General features: G+C 29.8%; 4 protein-coding genes across 6 annotated transcripts; 2 read left to right on the top strand and 2 right to left on the bottom strand.

The window, feature by feature from the left end:
- The first annotated feature begins 53 nt into the window (after nt 1-53).
- LOC105432474 (uncharacterized) lies at nt 54-4,777 on the top strand. Its single transcript, XM_089072365.1, has 7 exons — nt 54-2,172; nt 2,450-2,553; nt 2,646-2,812; nt 3,031-3,304; nt 3,414-3,572; nt 3,702-3,913; nt 4,117-4,777. Exons 1-7 carry the CDS (start codon nt 2,101-2,103, stop codon nt 4,308-4,310), a joined length of 1,182 nt encoding a protein of 393 aa, XP_088928491.1. The 5' UTR covers nt 54-2,100; the 3' UTR covers nt 4,311-4,777.
- On the bottom strand, nt 4,331-6,707 carry LOC105432473 (RCC1 domain-containing protein 1). Its single transcript, XM_011647297.3, has 8 exons — nt 6,606-6,707; nt 6,161-6,332; nt 5,609-5,851; nt 5,338-5,528; nt 5,125-5,254; nt 4,910-5,036; nt 4,669-4,843; nt 4,331-4,591 (listed from the first exon to the last, which is right to left on the bottom strand). Exons 3-8 carry the CDS (start codon nt 5,845-5,847, stop codon nt 4,419-4,421), a joined length of 1,035 nt encoding a protein of 344 aa, XP_011645599.2. The 5' UTR covers nt 5,848-5,851; nt 6,161-6,332; nt 6,606-6,707; the 3' UTR covers nt 4,331-4,418.
- LOC105432472 (ADP-ribosylation factor-like protein 3) lies at nt 6,221-9,254 on the top strand. The gene is made up of 5 exons (XM_011647296.2): nt 6,221-6,359; nt 7,247-7,375; nt 7,506-7,637; nt 8,337-8,573; nt 8,801-9,254. The coding sequence occupies exons 1-5, from the start codon at nt 6,357-6,359 to the stop codon at nt 8,840-8,842; spliced, it is 543 nt and encodes a 180-aa protein (XP_011645598.1). The 5' UTR covers nt 6,221-6,356; the 3' UTR covers nt 8,843-9,254.
- LOC105432475 (uncharacterized) lies at nt 8,860-17,609 on the bottom strand. Of its 3 annotated transcripts, none has more exons than XM_011647300.3 (7): nt 17,449-17,609; nt 12,990-13,172; nt 12,345-12,757; nt 11,772-12,083; nt 11,485-11,686; nt 10,793-11,014; nt 8,860-10,528 (listed from the first exon to the last, which is right to left on the bottom strand). In XM_011647300.3, exons 2-7 carry the CDS (start codon nt 13,161-13,163, stop codon nt 10,448-10,450), a joined length of 1,404 nt encoding a protein of 467 aa, XP_011645602.1. In that variant the 5' UTR covers nt 13,164-13,172; nt 17,449-17,609; the 3' UTR covers nt 8,860-10,447. The 3 variants fall into 3 exon arrangements, with proteins under 3 accessions (XP_011645602.1, XP_088928330.1, XP_011645603.1); XM_089072204.1 differs by lacking the exon at nt 17,449-17,609 and adding an exon at nt 13,930-14,085; XM_011647301.3 differs by lacking the exon at nt 17,449-17,609 and adding an exon at nt 13,451-13,521.
- Nucleotides 17,610-17,838: the final 229 nt, after the last annotated feature.

Genomic DNA, 17,838 nt, shown 5'->3' with positions numbered 1-17,838 from the left:
GTTTACGTTTAAATTTGATATTAAAGTCACGCAAAGTAATTTATGTATAAGGAAGATCTAACGAAAGAAATTGAAACATCTCATTGTTTATACATGGGGAAGCGCGCCTTATCCCAAAGTCTGTTGCGATCTCAAAAGAGCGTCGTTTGCAATCACGCCAAAGTTTTTTAAAACTAATAGAGATATCTAAATGTATTGAGATTAAATATACTCGAATTTTTTAAATTGACTGTTTATCTTATTGTTCTTGAATTATTTTAAAGAATAATTGATTATATACAAAATATAAATGGACTAAAATATATATTAATATCTAATAAATAAAGGAAAGAAACAGAAGAAATAATGAAGCAACATAGTGCACACCAAGTAGTACAAATGGTATTTTAATTCAAGAATATTATTTTTTTACATATCAATAATCAAAACCGTTTTTTAAATCTATCCGTTTTTTAAAATAATGCATTAATATTTCGAAATAATTTGCGATATTCCATGGGAATGTGGAGAAAGATTTTGCAAAATCTCTAATTCTTTTAAAAAACTTGCGTAGGGAACGAAGATGGTATTTGTGATCGTAACCGCCACCTCTGTATATATACTTTCTTTCCCTTATTTTATTTTGATTAATTAATTGTATTAACCGCGTCTGTATACGATTATCTCTCTCCTACCCTCCGAACACCCAATCCTTCAAATCCCTCCTCTTCGTACCTCTCTATCTCCCTCTTACTCTCACGTGTCTCCGGATAATTTTCGTGGCTCGGTAGAGCGGGGGGAGGACGGAATAAAACTACCAAAAGTGAAAAAAACGGGGAATGCGAGGTAAAACGGGGGTAGAATGATATAACAAAGAGAAAGTCAGAGAGCGTATTATTATGGGATAAAAAAAAAGAAATAGGAGAAGCAAATGATGGAAGAGAAGAAGAAGCCACGGAACAATAGACAAATGAGAAAAATAGTTGTAAAAGTCACACATATAAAGATGCGTACACACATACACACACGTACACGAGAAAAAAAAAACACAAATGTACTAAGTAAGTTCATACTGCGTATTGCCTTTCTGACTTCGGTGTGAAAATATATAAATAAAAAAAAAAAGTCAGTCGCGCCGGGGCACGCGTATGTTCGCGCATACATATTATATATTATAGTTATTAGTGTTCGACGAGAGAGACGAGGACTAGCTGCTTCCGCTTCTTCCTGCCAGCCTACATTGTACTTTTCTTCTTCCTTTACATTCGCTTCCACAATTCGATTCTTTCATTGAGAACTCTTCAACGGCTAAAAAAACACTTTACAAACGAAGATCGGCGACTTCCGGCTTTATGTCCGATCGAAGTCGCGTCACTTTCCTCTTTCTTATTTACGAGTTCTCTTGGGATTTGTATTTAAAAGAAACTCAACTCTGTGTTTCCGGTTGATTAAGCCTTGTTCGTCTTGGAGCAGGCGGATGCGGAAGCAGCGGACGGCAGTATCCGTCGCGAAAACTTTTTTCACGGTTCCGTATAAGAAAAAGTCCCACGCCGAAGTCCGCGCGTCCCCGCCGACTGTGTCTGTTTCATGTTTTTCAATATTTGTAATTTATCGATAAAATTATAAAAGGTATCGATACATAACAGTCTAAAGTGTGCGCTACTCTATATATAATATTATTATATATATAAAAAGTATAAAAGTATACATTATATATATATTATATATATATACATATATATTATATATGAAAAGTATAATATATATATATTATACATACATTGGGATTGGTGAGAATATACGGTTTTTTCGCTTTGGAGTGTTATTTTCTGAAAATATTGAACAAAATATGGAAAAAAAATTAATAAAATCAATGAATAAAAACAAAGTCGTCTCCGTGTGATTTTTTATTCTCACCCGATATGCGACACGTCATCAACGACAGGCAATTCTCTGCTGGATTTTGCGATTGCATTCATATTGAGTGACTGCACAAATGTGAATAAGTATCTGATGCTAAATAACTTTACATGTCGCGTAACACGGTTTTCAGTTCATAATATATAAAATCGCTCAATATATTAGAGTTTAAAAAAGATTTGTCATTCGAAGAAGACCATAATGAATTTAGAGTTTAAAAAAGATTTGTCATTCGAAGAAGACCATAATGAATTCGTTAAAAAGGATAGCGAGGTTGTCCGATACACTTATATCATTAATTTATAATATTCAATGAATTTTAAATAAAATATTTTATTAGCTTCTTTAAAATTAGTATACGAATAAATTTAAACTAGTGATTTTAATTTGTGTATGTGAAATTGGTAATTATGATACGGAGGTATGTTTACCTCATACATTTTAGATGTTTGATTAATTGATTAATGCAAATATTATTATATTGTAATATAGTAATAATTCTGTAAGAATTTTGTTTTTTTATTCTTTCATCGTGTTTATTGAAGTATAGACGTTTGAAAGAATTATGTATATACCAACTCTTCCAAGCATTTTTAATCATCTCAACGAGAAGATTGTGAAGATTGAAACGGAGGAGCCACAATACGTTATTGAGTGAAGTTGCTAATATATGAGTTATTTAAATTGTATAAACTCTGGAATTACTCGAGAAAATATTTAATTGAGAAAATATTTAATTGCTGCAGATTGCTAGGTAATCTTCTAGGAATTAACGACTACAAGACTAACAAAGCTGCTTTTTGGTTCTTGGACACCGTAGCTCTTCAAGTTCTACGTTTCAAAGACTGTTTAGACAATTATTATAGAAGTGTATTAATTAGCTGGTTGGCTGGCGAAATGAAATTAATTCGAGGTAATTTTATTAAATTGATATATTGATAGTATCAAAATATTTTCTATATACATAGAAAGAAATATATTTTTATGTAAATATAGATTTATTGAAATAAATTTGGTCTAAATCTGAATTATTATATAATATTATTACACAGCATAAGTAAATTAAACATGAATCTAGCATAATAAATTAATAAAAAATACATTTTTTAGAGACATAGATTATTTTTATAGATAAGAAATTACTTCGCGAAGACTTTTTTAAAGAAATGAGGACTTTATTTATTTATGTCGCTAAAAAATTATGTAGTGACGATCGATTGCCGCACTGGGAATTACTTATGGATGCATATTTTGAAATTATGTCACAAAATTCTACCAGTGAAACGGAATATTTAATTACAAATAAACTATCTCAAAAGGAATTAATAACAGAGAATAACGAACTTACGTCCCAAGAGAACAAACTTTTCTTTATCGACTTGAAAAATTATGATAGTGGAAACAGGTAAATTGAGAACATTATAATTTTTATTACTATAGGTTATACGCTATTTTACACTATTTTACTGTAAAACGTGTTAATTTTCTAAATACATTAAAGACTTTTATTTTAGCATAATAAGTAATTTACAAAAGAAATCACCGACGAGTTCCAAAATTTTCTTAACTACAAAGAATTCACAAACAAATACAAGTGGAAATGCGAAAATCAAATCTTCGAATTTAAACCCAAGTGATGTACTAAATATAATTGTTAAAGCAACATACAGCATGTACATATAAAGAAGATACAATATATTATTTCAAATATTTTTTATATTTAAAAGAAAATAAATTTTATATATACATATATAAAATTTTATCGTTATATTATTTTTTATCATTATTTATTTTTTAAACAGGTATGCTAATGAATTGCGTTATTTCCTTATATATGAAGTTTTTGTAAAACAAATACAGTTACAGATTTTTCATATGCCTCATACTTTTCGGACAGCACGTCAAATTAAACTTGCAGATTCTGAAAAAGGATTGTTTCACGTAAAACTTCGTGAACGATTAAAAAAGATTGCCAGTGAATCAATAATTAACGATAATGATGAACAATATAATGGTAAAGTAAATAATTATATTTAGTTACATATATGCTGTTTGATATAATATACTTTATACTATTTGTGTATTTATATTAATATCTGTTTTTTATTTAAACATAATAATGCTTGTTTTTTATTTTATTAGTTTTATTTTTTGTTATAATGTATCAGCAATATTACATAATAAGTAAATAATTGTAAGTAAATTTCTTATTTTTAGAGGAGAAAACGATTGATAATACAAAGGAAGAGAAAGAAGAAAAAATGAAAGATTTAGACATGGAAATTCCTCCAACACCACAATCTTCTTTAATGGAGGATGAACTGTTAGCCAATAATCGTCGATTTATTTTACCATTGATAGAAGCTAATGAAGCAGCACAAATCTTCGAGATGCATGCAGGAAATATATGACATAATAAACGCAAATCCACAAGATTGAAAAATTTTATTTATTTTGTAACATCTAAATTTTATTTATTTTGTAACATCTAACAATTTAAAATAATGTTTAAAATAATGTTATTCCGTGATTATTGCTGTACCCCATTCATGACATTTGAATTTTTTCACTGTTTTAGAATCTAATGATTGGATATCTAGTTTGACAAAATTATACGAATTTTTTAAATCCTGTTCAAGTTTTCCTAACTGACCATACTTGTTAGAACCACAGCCCCAAATGAAGCCATCATCTGAAGAAGAAACAGAGAAATCATTTTTAGAAAAAATATCTCTATTATTGCGTATATATAAAGAAAATTAATTTTACCTGTTAAACATACTGTAAAGGAATTCCCGCATTCGACTTTTCTAATATTAATTTCGATATTTTCTCCTTTGTCATTTTTAAAATCAATTAAAGTTGGGACAGCATAAACTTTCTTGTCTTTGCTTTCAATTCCTAATTCTCCATTTGAATTCCATCCCCAAGTATATAGATCACCCTATCATATTAATTTCATTTATAAATGAAATAAATGAATATAATTGACTAATTTTTATGTACTGACCTGATCAGTGACTACAGCAGAATGCCAACCACCCGCTGATATGTGTACTACTTTTAGACCAGCTAAGGCCTCAATAAGTTTGGGATTATCACAATCTTCTAACTCATTATGTCCTAACTGACCACGTCTGTCATATGTGTGTGTAAATTATGATAAACTTTTATTTATTAAATAACAAAATATTTCTAAAAATAATTTTGTGTAATTTTACATACATTCCCATACCCATGGAATAAACATCACCATTTTCTGCTAGTAGAACAGTATGGTCAAAACCACAAGCAAGATCAACAAATTTGACTCTTTTTGGCATTTCAATTAAAAGTGGGGCATTAAAGACTCGTCCTTAAAAAATAGCAAAACTTTTAAAAATATAATTATATAACAAACAATATAGAATGCTTAAACTAATATTTTTAATTACATACCTAAATTAGTTAAAACTACTATACACCCCGCTTGTGATAATTTGATGGCGTATTCAGTTTGTATGTTGTCGTTGCTGGGAATAAAAGGTATCACTTTTTGCCAAGCGTCATCATACACTTTATATTTCCAGATTTCTTTATGTGTGGATAAAATAATTACACTATCTCGACCAGGAATAGCCATTTCACAGCTGTATAAATAAAATAAATTACAAAAAGTCTATAAATTAAAAGATATTTGACAAAAAGGAAAATATTTTGTGTCTATTGCCTTCCTGATGACTCTTCTGGAATTTGTATTAAACGTGGACTGTTTTTATCATCTTTCTCACTGATTTTACCAGTGATATATAATTTTGTATTTTGCCATAGTAGAAAATAATTCCAACCAATCTCAACATCTGTGATTTCAGGAAATGGAATTTGAGATAAATGAGATATTGATGTGACAATTCCATCATGATTGGAAAAAAGTGGACTGGCATTTAAGCCAGTATAATACACCGACATATTTCTGTAAATAATATTCAATAATGCAATATTGAATAATAATATTCAATAATGTAATATTGTTTCTTTAATATTTTATCTTTAATTTTCAATTACTTTAAGAATTCTATTATCATTCTTAAATTTAAATACTTAATGAAATTATTTATCCAATATATCTAAACATTGAGTTATTTAAATTATCTGGTATATCTGAACGATATCTTAATTATTGAGATATGATAAAAAAATAATCTGTTCTTCATAAATAAAATTGTAGCGCGTTTATTTATTTATCTACTGTTGTTTTACAAAGTAGCATTAGTATTCGCACATGGTATTGCAACTTCCGTTAATGGTGGCAGATGATCAGCAAGTAACATCAGTTAGAATATGCAGATGTCACCATTTTCCTTAGATACCAGGAAACAACATAGTACTTTGATATAACGTAACAGAAGTCATCGACGTATCGCGGTAGATTGTTAACGTCTTCGTTCCAGTACCTGAAATTATATACCAACAAGAAGATGGTAAAAATGTCACGTGAATTAAATATAAATGCACAATATTATGCACTTTTTTTTCCTCCCCTCCTACCACCGCCTAATACACTCTTGAATGCACGAAGTAATTGAAACATAACCTGTGGAAGTTCTTTCACAGTATACGACTCAAAAATTAATATTTGTACTAAATGATTTATGTCCAAGTATCACAAATTGCAAATAGCAAATTGCAAAATACTATTATCAAATAAAATATAGAATTTTCATCACCTTTTATTATACAAAAAAATCACTGGTACTTTCTGTGCACTGTATACATGTCTATACACTCGCATGACATCATGAGCTATATCTTCATCGTCATAACTCTTAATCCTAGAAAAAGGGAATTATCTTTTTAAAAATTGCAAGCACTGATTGTACATAAAATTTAAATACTATTTTTCATAAACATTTTGATAAATATAGAATAATAAAATAATATAAACTTATTAAATAATTTGTTAAAGAACACAAACTTGCATTATTTGTTTTTTTCGATTAATATATATATTCGATTAATATTTAAATAATAACTGATCTGTCATAATAGAACTTTTTACGATATCAATTTTTATAATAAATAATACAATATATTAAACAATAATTTAAACAAAAAAAAATATTTTTTTCAGATTAGTTATTTAAATATATTAATCGAAAAAAACAAATAATGCAAGGTTATGTTTGTTTTTTACATTTCATATCAATTTATTAATTTAATTATCTGTATTCAGAGATAACAAAGCATTTATATTAATAATTAAGTTACAAAGTAATTTTAAATAGTTTTTATACAATATTTACAAATAATGGCGTTTAAAATATTATTATAATTAAAATTTACAAATAATTGGCGTTTAAAATATTAGGGTTTACTTGCTATTTTACGGAAGTTGCGATCAAATCCTGATAAAGAATTACGACTATTACTATTGGGTCTGGATAATGCCGGGAAGACGACCATTTTGAAGTCTTTGGCAAGCGAAGATATTACGCACGTAAGATTTTTTAACTTGCATAATTATTTATTAAGAAATTGTAATGAAAGTCGATTTTTTTAAAAAGATGTTTAGTATCTGACGTACAAATTACATAAAATATATATTATAAATAAATTGATTTTTTAAGGTGACTCCAACGCAAGGTTTTAACATAAAAAGTGTTCAAAGCGAGGGTTTTAAATTAAATGTATGGGATATTGGTGGAGCTCGGAAAATTCGACCTTATTGGCGAAATTATTTCGAGAATACGGATGTACTTGTAAGTGCCTTTTTATTTCATTTTGTTTCATTTATTCTTAAATTATTTTCAGATTTTAAATACATATTATCGTGAAAGTTGTGTGTGTGTGTGTGTGTGTGTGTGTGTGTGTGTGTGTGTGTGTGTGTGTGTGTGTGTGTGTGTGTGTGTGTGTGTGTGTGTGTGTGTGTGTGTGTGTGTGTGTGTGTGTGTGTGTGTGTGTGTGTGTGTGTGTGTGTGTGTGTGTGTGTGTGTGTGTGTGTGTGTGTGTGTGTGTGTGTGTGTGTGTAATATTGCAATAATAATACTATAAATTTGCATATAGAGGGGAAATTATTTTTAACGTTATAATAACATAATTCTACGAATTCTTTTTCTCTTTTTCTTTTGATGTTAGAAATAAAAATATCAAGAATAGATCATGTTTTTGCAAATATGTGATGCTTTTGTGAACTTTTTATACACAAAAATAAAAACTGTCTATTTTAAAATAAAAACATATTGTAAAATTCTATAAATAATAATTGTGACAATTTATAATTTTGATTTAGAACACAATGTTTTCTATCGATTTTATTTAACAAATCTTACAAATGTTAATTATAATTGTTCAAGAAATGTCTATCACTTTATTTAAAGACGATTTCTGATATTTTAAGTTTATTTTACCTTTTTAGATAAAAATTTAAATAAAAGTTTAATAATATTTGTTGGTCATAGATTTACGTCGTTGATAGTGCAGACATCAAAAGGTTGGAAGAAACAGGACAAGAATTATCAGAACTTTTACTAGAAGAAAAATTACGCGGAGTGCCATTATTAGTATATGCGAATAAACAAGACTTAGGACATGCTGTGACAGCAGCCGAAATTGCGGAGGGACTCGGTTTACACAATATCAAAGATCGTGATTGGCAAATACAATCGTGCATTGCTATCGAAGGCAAGGGTGTGAAGGTACGTAGTAGATATTTTCCTGATTTAAATTTTAAAATGTAGTATAATAATTATGTGGAATTATCATTTGATCTGTATTGTTTTTTTATATTTTAGTATATAAATATATAAATTGTTAAAAACAAATTAGCTTAAATGAAAAAAATTTTAAATGTATAATTTTACAAAATTTTATACTACATATATTTATATTTGCATCTTTAAAAATGAATTTCTTCTGTTTTCAGGAAGGTTTAGAATGGGCATGTAAGAATATTAAAAGGAAGTAATAAGCACGCCGTGGAAGTCGGGAAATACGACCGATGTTTATTCCACATGTTTAGGACGCACGAAAGGAACAGGCTTACACCGTCCCTATTGTACATTTTACACATAATTTTTATCTTTAAACTACTATTTACAAAACAAAAAGTTATTAAGAACATGTTGTTGTTTGTGGATTCGGTACAAACGTATAAATGTCGAATGACGTTTTACAAATCCGTATCGAACATATCCATTTGTCGGACTTCCGTCCATTTTGGACTCGAGAAGTTCTATTTTTCACATAGAAGAGAGTCTGTAATAGCGAGTCCATAAAGTATATTGCAAATTAACGTGCCTTCTTGCTGTTTAACTCTAGATTAGAATTTTTATAGATTTATCTCGTAAGAAGTAATAAAGAATTGGAACAAGAGCGAAGAGACACGATATGTAATTTATATAGATACAGTTATTAATATATTAAATTTATACGTATTTATAGAATTTGAGCACCACGTATTATTGCATTCGCGAAAAGAAGTCGCTGAGATACGCTAAAATATAATGTGCAGCATGCACGAGGTATCTGGCTGCACTTCCTTCTATCTAAATCGAAGAATATATAAGAAATTAAAAAAAAACGTGATTTTTAATAATACCGTTGATTCAGTGGCTTTTAATTAGAGATAATTGAAATCTGTATCGTTTTAACGTAATTTATGTTATTATCTTTGCCACAATATATGACCATTGAATTTTAAATTTCTCTTAACTCTTAATTTAAAATTGAAAGTAAGTCTTTTGAGAGTTTTTAAGAAACTCAATTTTAGCCTAATAACATTTGAACCAATACATTTATCATATTGGTAATACAATTGTTTTCAACATTATTATTATATCATGATTTTAATAACCTATTTTTTAATATAAAAGTATTGCGTTCTATTTTTATCATTCCAACCACACGAATAAAATTACTGCGCTTTGCAATAATTACAATATTGTATATGTGAGAATAACGATATGGAATGACAAAATTATATCGAATTTGTTTCTAAAAAAAGAAAAAATATATAATTCTATTTTTTAATATTATTATTAAGAAAATTACTAAACTTAACATAATTTTCTCAAATATGAATCTTAACAAACTGTAATAATCTGCTAAAAAAAATCAAAAAAATTGGAAACTTTTTATTAATATTATATGTTTTTTAAAAGCTCTGATTCCAGAACACTTACATAAATAATTTAAATAATTTAAAGAACTGAAAACATCTGATTCAACGTTAAATACTTATGAAAACATACAGATAAAAACGTTTTTAGATATTTTTACGTATAATTATTCATTAAAATTTGATATTCAAAATTGATATTTTATAATATTTTTGTTCGTATATGCAAAAAAATGAAGAGATTCTTCTTAATTCAGTCATTTTTATCAAATTTAATTTGTCGCAATTGTTAGCACAACTTCGTTGCAACTTCGTTTGCCTAACTTTGTTAGATGCATTTCATTTCATACAATAAATATGATAGAATATATAAGAACACGGTTTCTGCAGCACATTTTTCCAGTTTTAGAGACAATTTAACAATCAATGTCTTTCACAGGCTTCGAATTAAATTCAAAGTTCGCTATGAATATTTTCCGTAGTCACCCTTATCTCCTCTTCGTGGAAAGCAGTACAATCTGCTGGATATTTGCTCTGAAAACAGAACAAAAAAAAAAGATTCAGATTGAATTTACTACTTATAACTGAGATAATACAAAAAAATCAACGATATAAATATATTTTTATTAGCATTATTAATTATTTCCTTTTTTTTGGTCTCACGTCTTTTTTTGTCTAAATTAAAGATAGCGATAAGAAATTTATTATTCATTTAAAATACTAAAATAACTTTTCTCTCTTGCTTTAATTTAAAATGTATTTTCTCTCTGTTAACGAACTATTTACTAATTTACTCACGATGCATCCCTCGTTCTCCATGATGGCTCCGTAGAGAGACCAGAAATTAATTCCTAACTTATTACTGACTGCCCAAGCCGCGGGGAAACTTGCTACCCTGAGCAATCCGCTACGTACGCGTGTCTCGGTGTTCTCATCTTGTTGACTCTTCTCATTTATGGTACACAAGATTTGACTAGCACAGTGCGGCACTTTAGTCGCCCATTTGTACGCTCGGTACGACTGGAAATACGCAAATATTTGTGAAAAATTATCCAAATTTAATTGATATAAATTTAACAATATGAATCGTCGTATAGTTATCAGAAGGTAAAGTTCTTATCTTCTTAGGTATAAAAATAAACTAATTGTAAAGATTAATTATAAGATGTTATTCAGTGGTAGCTTAAATAAATTAAATTTTTAGAAACGTTAAAATGCTAGAAACGCTATTTGAATCCAAGTAGAATAAAAATCATATAAAAATCAAGACGACGTCAAAATGATGTCTACATTATTGATATAATCTTGATATCATTGAATTATGATAACATTTTGACGTCATCTTGATCTTTATATGATTTTTTTGTTCTACTTGTGAAGAAATAATAAAACCATGAAAAACTAAAAATCATGAAAACTAAAGAAGTAAAACTGCATATTTCTTTGTGTGATTTGTGTAGTTTATTCTATATGTAAAAAGTTATATTTACCTTAAGGATGGGAGCGATAATGTCATTGTTGATAGTATCGCTTAGTCGGTTGCTTAATTCTCGTGCATTTACTCGGGACATGATAAAACCTTTTTCAGAGGCTAAGCTTACTAATTCTTGGAAATACGCTATCGCTGGCCTTACGTACTGCGAGCTGTCGATTTTCATATTCAAATACTTCTTCGCTATCCCATTTGCTAATCTTTTAGTAAAAAGTTTTATATTATTATATGAACATTTATAAAATTAGAATTGTAAAATTAAGTATTATTATAAGTATTACTAACCTGGACAGACTTTCCGTTGGTTTTGCGACATCAAACATCATTGTTTTTGGGAATCCCTGAGATTTCAGAAAACTGTTGCCGACGAACTGCACTGTCGTAAGATAACGTTGCTGATTCGCTGGATCAGAAACATGAGAGATCCATTCGGCCACAAAATTTGTGAGTGACTTGATCCATCTTCGACGTACCATAGGATTTTCAAAACTGTCCAGAATCTTCTCCCATAGAATATTGCCTTGCTCGTCCGACATTTGAGCAATTACTGTCGATAAACCGCTATTTTTCCATAACGTTTGCCCGAGTTCTGAATTACTAAAATATAAAACAATTCTTATTTACAATTAAAAAGGTATATATCTTCTAATTTATTTTTAAGATATATTAATATATTATTATTATTATTATTATTATTATTATTATTATTATTATAGAATTTTAAATTCAAGCAAAACTGTATTTTTAACAAAAAAATGTTTAATAAAAAGTTTTTTCGCTCTTGTTTTGTTTTATTGGCGTAGAATTGACATTTATGCTGTCTTTCATGCTGTTTTTAACATATAGTTGGCACAATACCTGAAGTGCTCCCACATGACGTGAACGTTTTCCAATATCGGTGGCAAGAACCAAGAGTGTCCCGAGTGATCTTTATTCCCGGCATCGTTGTCGTTAACTCCGTGACCGAGGGCTTCTAGAAGCATTGGCACAAGACCCATGGCTACGTCGCTATTGGCATTTTGTTGCAAGAACATGCTGCCTATGTTGACTATGTTGGCCCAGTCTATGCCGGGCTCCTCCTTATGTTCCGTGTCTCTCATCGATCTTCTACCAACATTGTTGCTCGCACTCAACGCGCCCAGAATTGAAGTCACCATCGATAAGTCGAAACCTTGATTATTTTGTCCACCTGACATCAAATTACTGATCCCCGAAATGATTTGTCCGACATCATCTATCGTGGATCTCTTTTCGAACATCATGTCGCCGACCTATTCATTTTATATTCAAATCTTTTAATGTTGCGACCATTTTTACAAGTATTAGACCAAAATAAAACTTTAAGCCAAATTAACAAGACGTTATTTTTACTTTGGACATTTTGACAGATTTTCACTGCGTTAAAGTAGAACAAAAGAAACACTAAGAAAAATAGAATTAGAAATGTAAGAGATCAATTAAATGAAAACTGAACTGGATAATTTTCTGAAAAATATATCATACTTGCTTGCCGGTATCGGAATGTGCGAACGCCTGAGCCATATTTTCGAGTGACTTCTTGGAAAAGAGGTTTCTGGCCTCCTCCATGAAGACACTGGACGCGTCGTCCTCATTACTCTTTTCAGAGTTCACCAGCCCGATTAGCACCAACAGGAGCGATGTCTTCGACAACCACATCCTCTGTTTCTGTAACACAACATTTGGTTAACGCGACTATTCGACGATCTTCCTGCTGAGTAATCATCGAGGACTCGATGTTGCAATTGCATTTCTTTGCAATTTAATATCACGCAATTACAACGAAGCCTCATTTGCATCTTGACCAAAGGCAGAGATCCTCGAAACGAGTCGTTGACCTTAAAGGCACATCTTGCCTCTGTTCAAGTTTATTTCGAGTTTATTTCGAGGAGAAGAAACCTTTCGCGAGGTCGTTGTCGCGAGGATTTTAAGCGCGGGCGACATACCGGAAACGTTTCGGCTCGTGGCCACTTGGCCACGTGGATACCGTTGTTTCTTTAACGTAGTTGTTTTATCAGTAAGTAAATTACATTTATGTGCATACTTTCGCAAGAGCATACGAAACCATTGGTGACGAACGCGTTGAGTCAGCATGCAAAAGAAACATGTAGAGCGTAATTATGTCTTTACATATAATGTGCAAGTATAAATAGGTACACGTATGTATGAAGAAGTCATAAATTTATGACTAAACCAATAAATTATTTAGTTAGCTCGTAATTGTTCTTAACAATATTTATTTGACAAAAATAAATTTTATAATTTTGGTTCGATTTGATTTAATATTTAACATATTTTCATTTACAATTTATCGATTTATTTAAATTTGAGGATATAGAGATAAATATGGAAAAATGGATTCTTTAAGATCAGGCTGAATAAAGAAAAAAAAAAATGCAAACTTTTACATAATTTGCTAACGTACCTCCTATTTATTTCTGCTAACGAACGCACGTTATCGCTTATCATTATTGATTATCCTCGAAGATCAAAATCGTAGCAACTGTCGCGAACGGAGACAATGACGATAAATGATTTGCGCAATGCCAGTGTATACTAACGCGCAATTTGAGTACCGTAAACCGCGTGAAATTGACATTCTCCAGCTGGAATAACGATTCGGACTAACGGTACGGACTGTTAGTCATCGTTACCCCAACGCGTCGAAGTCGTGAATGGCAGATCTCAAGAATAAAGAGTACAGAGTCGATTCGACTGTCACATCCCTTGATAAACATGATATAACATAGCTTAATAGTGCGTAACACTGATAAATGCCATGGCCTAAAAACAAAAAATTATTGTAGAAATTTATAAGTTGCCTACTTCAATAACACACTATTATTAAACGTTTCCTTCATTTTCTGCATTTTCTATGCCTTATATCTATATCTATATCTATATCTCTTTTGTATTTTGAATTTTAAGTAACTTTTAATATTTATTAAGTCATAAAATGATACCATCTATTTTATTTTATTTTTTTATAAATTATTTTAAAAGTTATGTTCTAATATATAATTTGACATTAATCAATGAATATGAAAAAAAAAATTTGCGTTTAAAAATTGCAATGTATTCATTTTTATAAAAAAAGAATTAAAAGAGGTAATTGGAAGTAATTTCACTTTTATTTAATTTCATTTATATATTTTGCAAACATTTCTAAGAGTTACATATAAAAATAAGAAATAAGGAAGCCAATTTCATTCTCATTGTCGAGAGGGAAAGCGCGTACGATTTTTGCAATGTCGTCGCACGCGCGACGTGATAAAGAAAAAGCAATGACCGCATTATTTGTGAAATTAAAATCACACAGTTGCATTTTTTTCATATTTTTTTCATAATAAGCAGATTATCTGCAATAAGCGGATGTCAGCAATTTAACAGCTTTTCAAGCAATAATTCTCAAGCTTTCAAAATTATCGGCATATTTATGAAAATTTTTGCCAAAAAATATAAATTATTTCAATAACGATGCTCTTGATATAACAGTATGATATTTCTTGTGTAAAAAATAGTGTGTTGCATGTCATGTTTTATAAATCATTACGGAGATGTTAATCATATAAATTAATTAATACAATCTTACAAGTTAAAGCAATTAGTGAAAGAAACTGAAGAAAACTCTTGATGTTAATTTATTTATATTTATTTATTATGTTAATTATAAATATTTTAATATTCGTCTATTCAGAAAATTGTTACAAAAATTGTTTTTATGTAACAATTAATATTATAAATGTTATTTTTTTAATATTCATTTTTTTATAACGTAGTTATTAATATAAGATATTTGAATAAAAAAATAAATAGCTTAAAGTATAAATTTTGTTAAAAAGAATTGTTTTCCACAAAAAATCGTCGCTAAATATATTAGTTAATTATATATTAGTTTATTATTGCGCGAAGAATATTGCTAGGTCATTTAGTTTGCGGTTTGCATTTATAATTGGGTCAAGTTTTAACAAATGAAATCATACATTTATTCAAAAAGTGCAAGTGATGACTCGCTTATCGTTATACCGATAAAGGAAGACCTTGGCTGACTAAGACTAAAAGCATCACTGAAGCACTGTACATTATCGTCAATAATAGCGGTAACCAACTAAAAAATGATCAAAATTTTGAATAGATACTTTTATTTTAAACACGTTTTATCATATTGTCATAAATATTCAATATTCAAAATTTTCCAACTCAAATGTGCACAATTACATTTTTAAATACCAATATATCTTTATGATCTATTGATATGTTCTATTTAAATATTGATATGTAGGAATAGAGTTCTTAATAATAAGAATTGTTTTTATTGCATTTTAAATTATGTATTATCAATTTTATGTTATAAAATCCTTTTAAGATCTTTTTTTCATGATCAGACAATTTGAGTTCCACGTTATATATATCTTGTTTGCTCCCAATGTCTATGTCAAATTATATAATATGTCCAAATCTACTTGACTTTTATCATCAATTTGCCTTTATATTTTGTTAAAAAACTACTATATTCTCTTTGTTAATATTTTATCAACATTATTACGTATCATTATATTACGATATCAAATCTTATATAAAATTTGTGGTCTTTTTATAGGTAAAATTTGTAATAAGTACTTTGCCAAATCTAAACAAACTTAGTTATGTAGATATATAGTTTGTTAACAAATTACGATAGCGACAAAATAACGACAAAAAAACAAATAAACTTTGGCGTGTTTTCTGTAACGCAGATAAATTTAACGCAGATTGTCAGAAGAACTCAAACAAATTGAACGTAGGTTCCGTTTTATTTCTACTATCAATATGCATCAAATTTTATATATATACATATGTGTACATACGTGTACACACGCACATACACATAAATATATAAAGTATGAAATACGCATCTATTTGTATGTAAACTTATATATAAATTATGTGTATATAAACTCATTTGTATTTCAATATTCGAGAATACCATGTGCTAGTTCAAGTTCAAGCACGTGAGACGTCCTTTCTCTTACGCATAGCCATGTCGAGGCAGTGGAACAGTTACTTAACATCTCGGATATAGTCAGTCAGCTCGTAAATTTCGCCAACGTGATCAGCAAGACAAACGAATCCCCCATAGATTACAATTACACGCGTGGTGGCGGCGGAATTGCCGGTTGAAAAATTTCGCGTGGCCGCGCCAGCAGCAACGGTAATCGCAGTCAAGTAGAGCGTGTTCGATGGTGTTTTCAATGTGGAAGGGTGATACGATCATTAAAGCTCGAATTGCCGTTACGTTATTTACGACGAGAAAATTTCGCGTGTAAAATCTCGCGGAAAGATTGGATCTGCGAAGGGTTGATTTGCGGAACGCGGGAAATTAATCCTTTTAATGAATAAAAATTACTTCTTGTGACGTCATTTACCGTGACGAAACTACTATGAATGAGAAATACGTCAGTAGTAGCAAAAAAAATCGCTAGTTCAAAACTATTATAATTTATAATATTTTTATCAATATAGAATAGCTATTAGCATACAATATCTATAAATGAAATACGTCAAGTACGTTAAATATAATGCAAGTGCAATGACACTCTTGATTAAAGGCACGAGATAGGATGTAATTATAAAGAAATATAAATTCAAAATAAAAACTACTAAGGTAAAATAGTTTGAATTTGGCATATTTTATTCAATCCACTGTCACATTTGTATTTGAATGAAGTTCCATCAAGGAGCTTCCCAAATAACACGAAATTTCAGCCAAACACTTTATTTTATGTTCTCACACTCGCATAATCTACCTTCTTACACGTCAATTTCACAAACTCGTAAGGACACGTAAACGTTCAAGCATTTTAAGAATCCACGCGCTCTCAATCAGGGACCGCTTTCAACCGGAATAAAAATCGTAATCACAATAATGAAAATTCTGTATAATAATTTGTTTCTCTTCACATACCTTTGGAACCGATGAAAAATCTTCAGGTTGCCTATGTTCAACTGCGAACGAATTATCCGCGGGATAGGGTTTCTTCAGGAGCCCGTGCACCTGACACGATGAAGGTTGTGGCGTGACTGGCGTCAGACATAGCTCGTCGAACGGTACTTACCTACCTGAGCAAGTCCTCTGGCTTTGGAGCGTAGAAGCCGGCAATACAATGCACCGCCAGTATGCTTTCGACTTGATGCAGATCCCTGCATCACGACCGGAATATATATTCGTACTCGCGTGAATTTTCGCGCCTCTGCTTCGAAAACTTCGAGCTCGCATTTGAATTTTTACATTTCACGCAGTAACACACGTCAAATCAATTTTAAAAGGTTCTGCGATGTCGATGATGTTTTGAGA

This window comes from Pogonomyrmex barbatus, unplaced genomic scaffold (assembly GCF_055798465.1).
Source record: "Pogonomyrmex barbatus isolate J1 unplaced genomic scaffold, ASM5579846v1 scaffold1, whole genome shotgun sequence".
NCBI classification, from domain to species: Eukaryota; Metazoa; Arthropoda; class Insecta; order Hymenoptera; family Formicidae; genus Pogonomyrmex; species Pogonomyrmex barbatus.
This window is presented reverse-complemented; position numbering and strand designations above follow the sequence as displayed.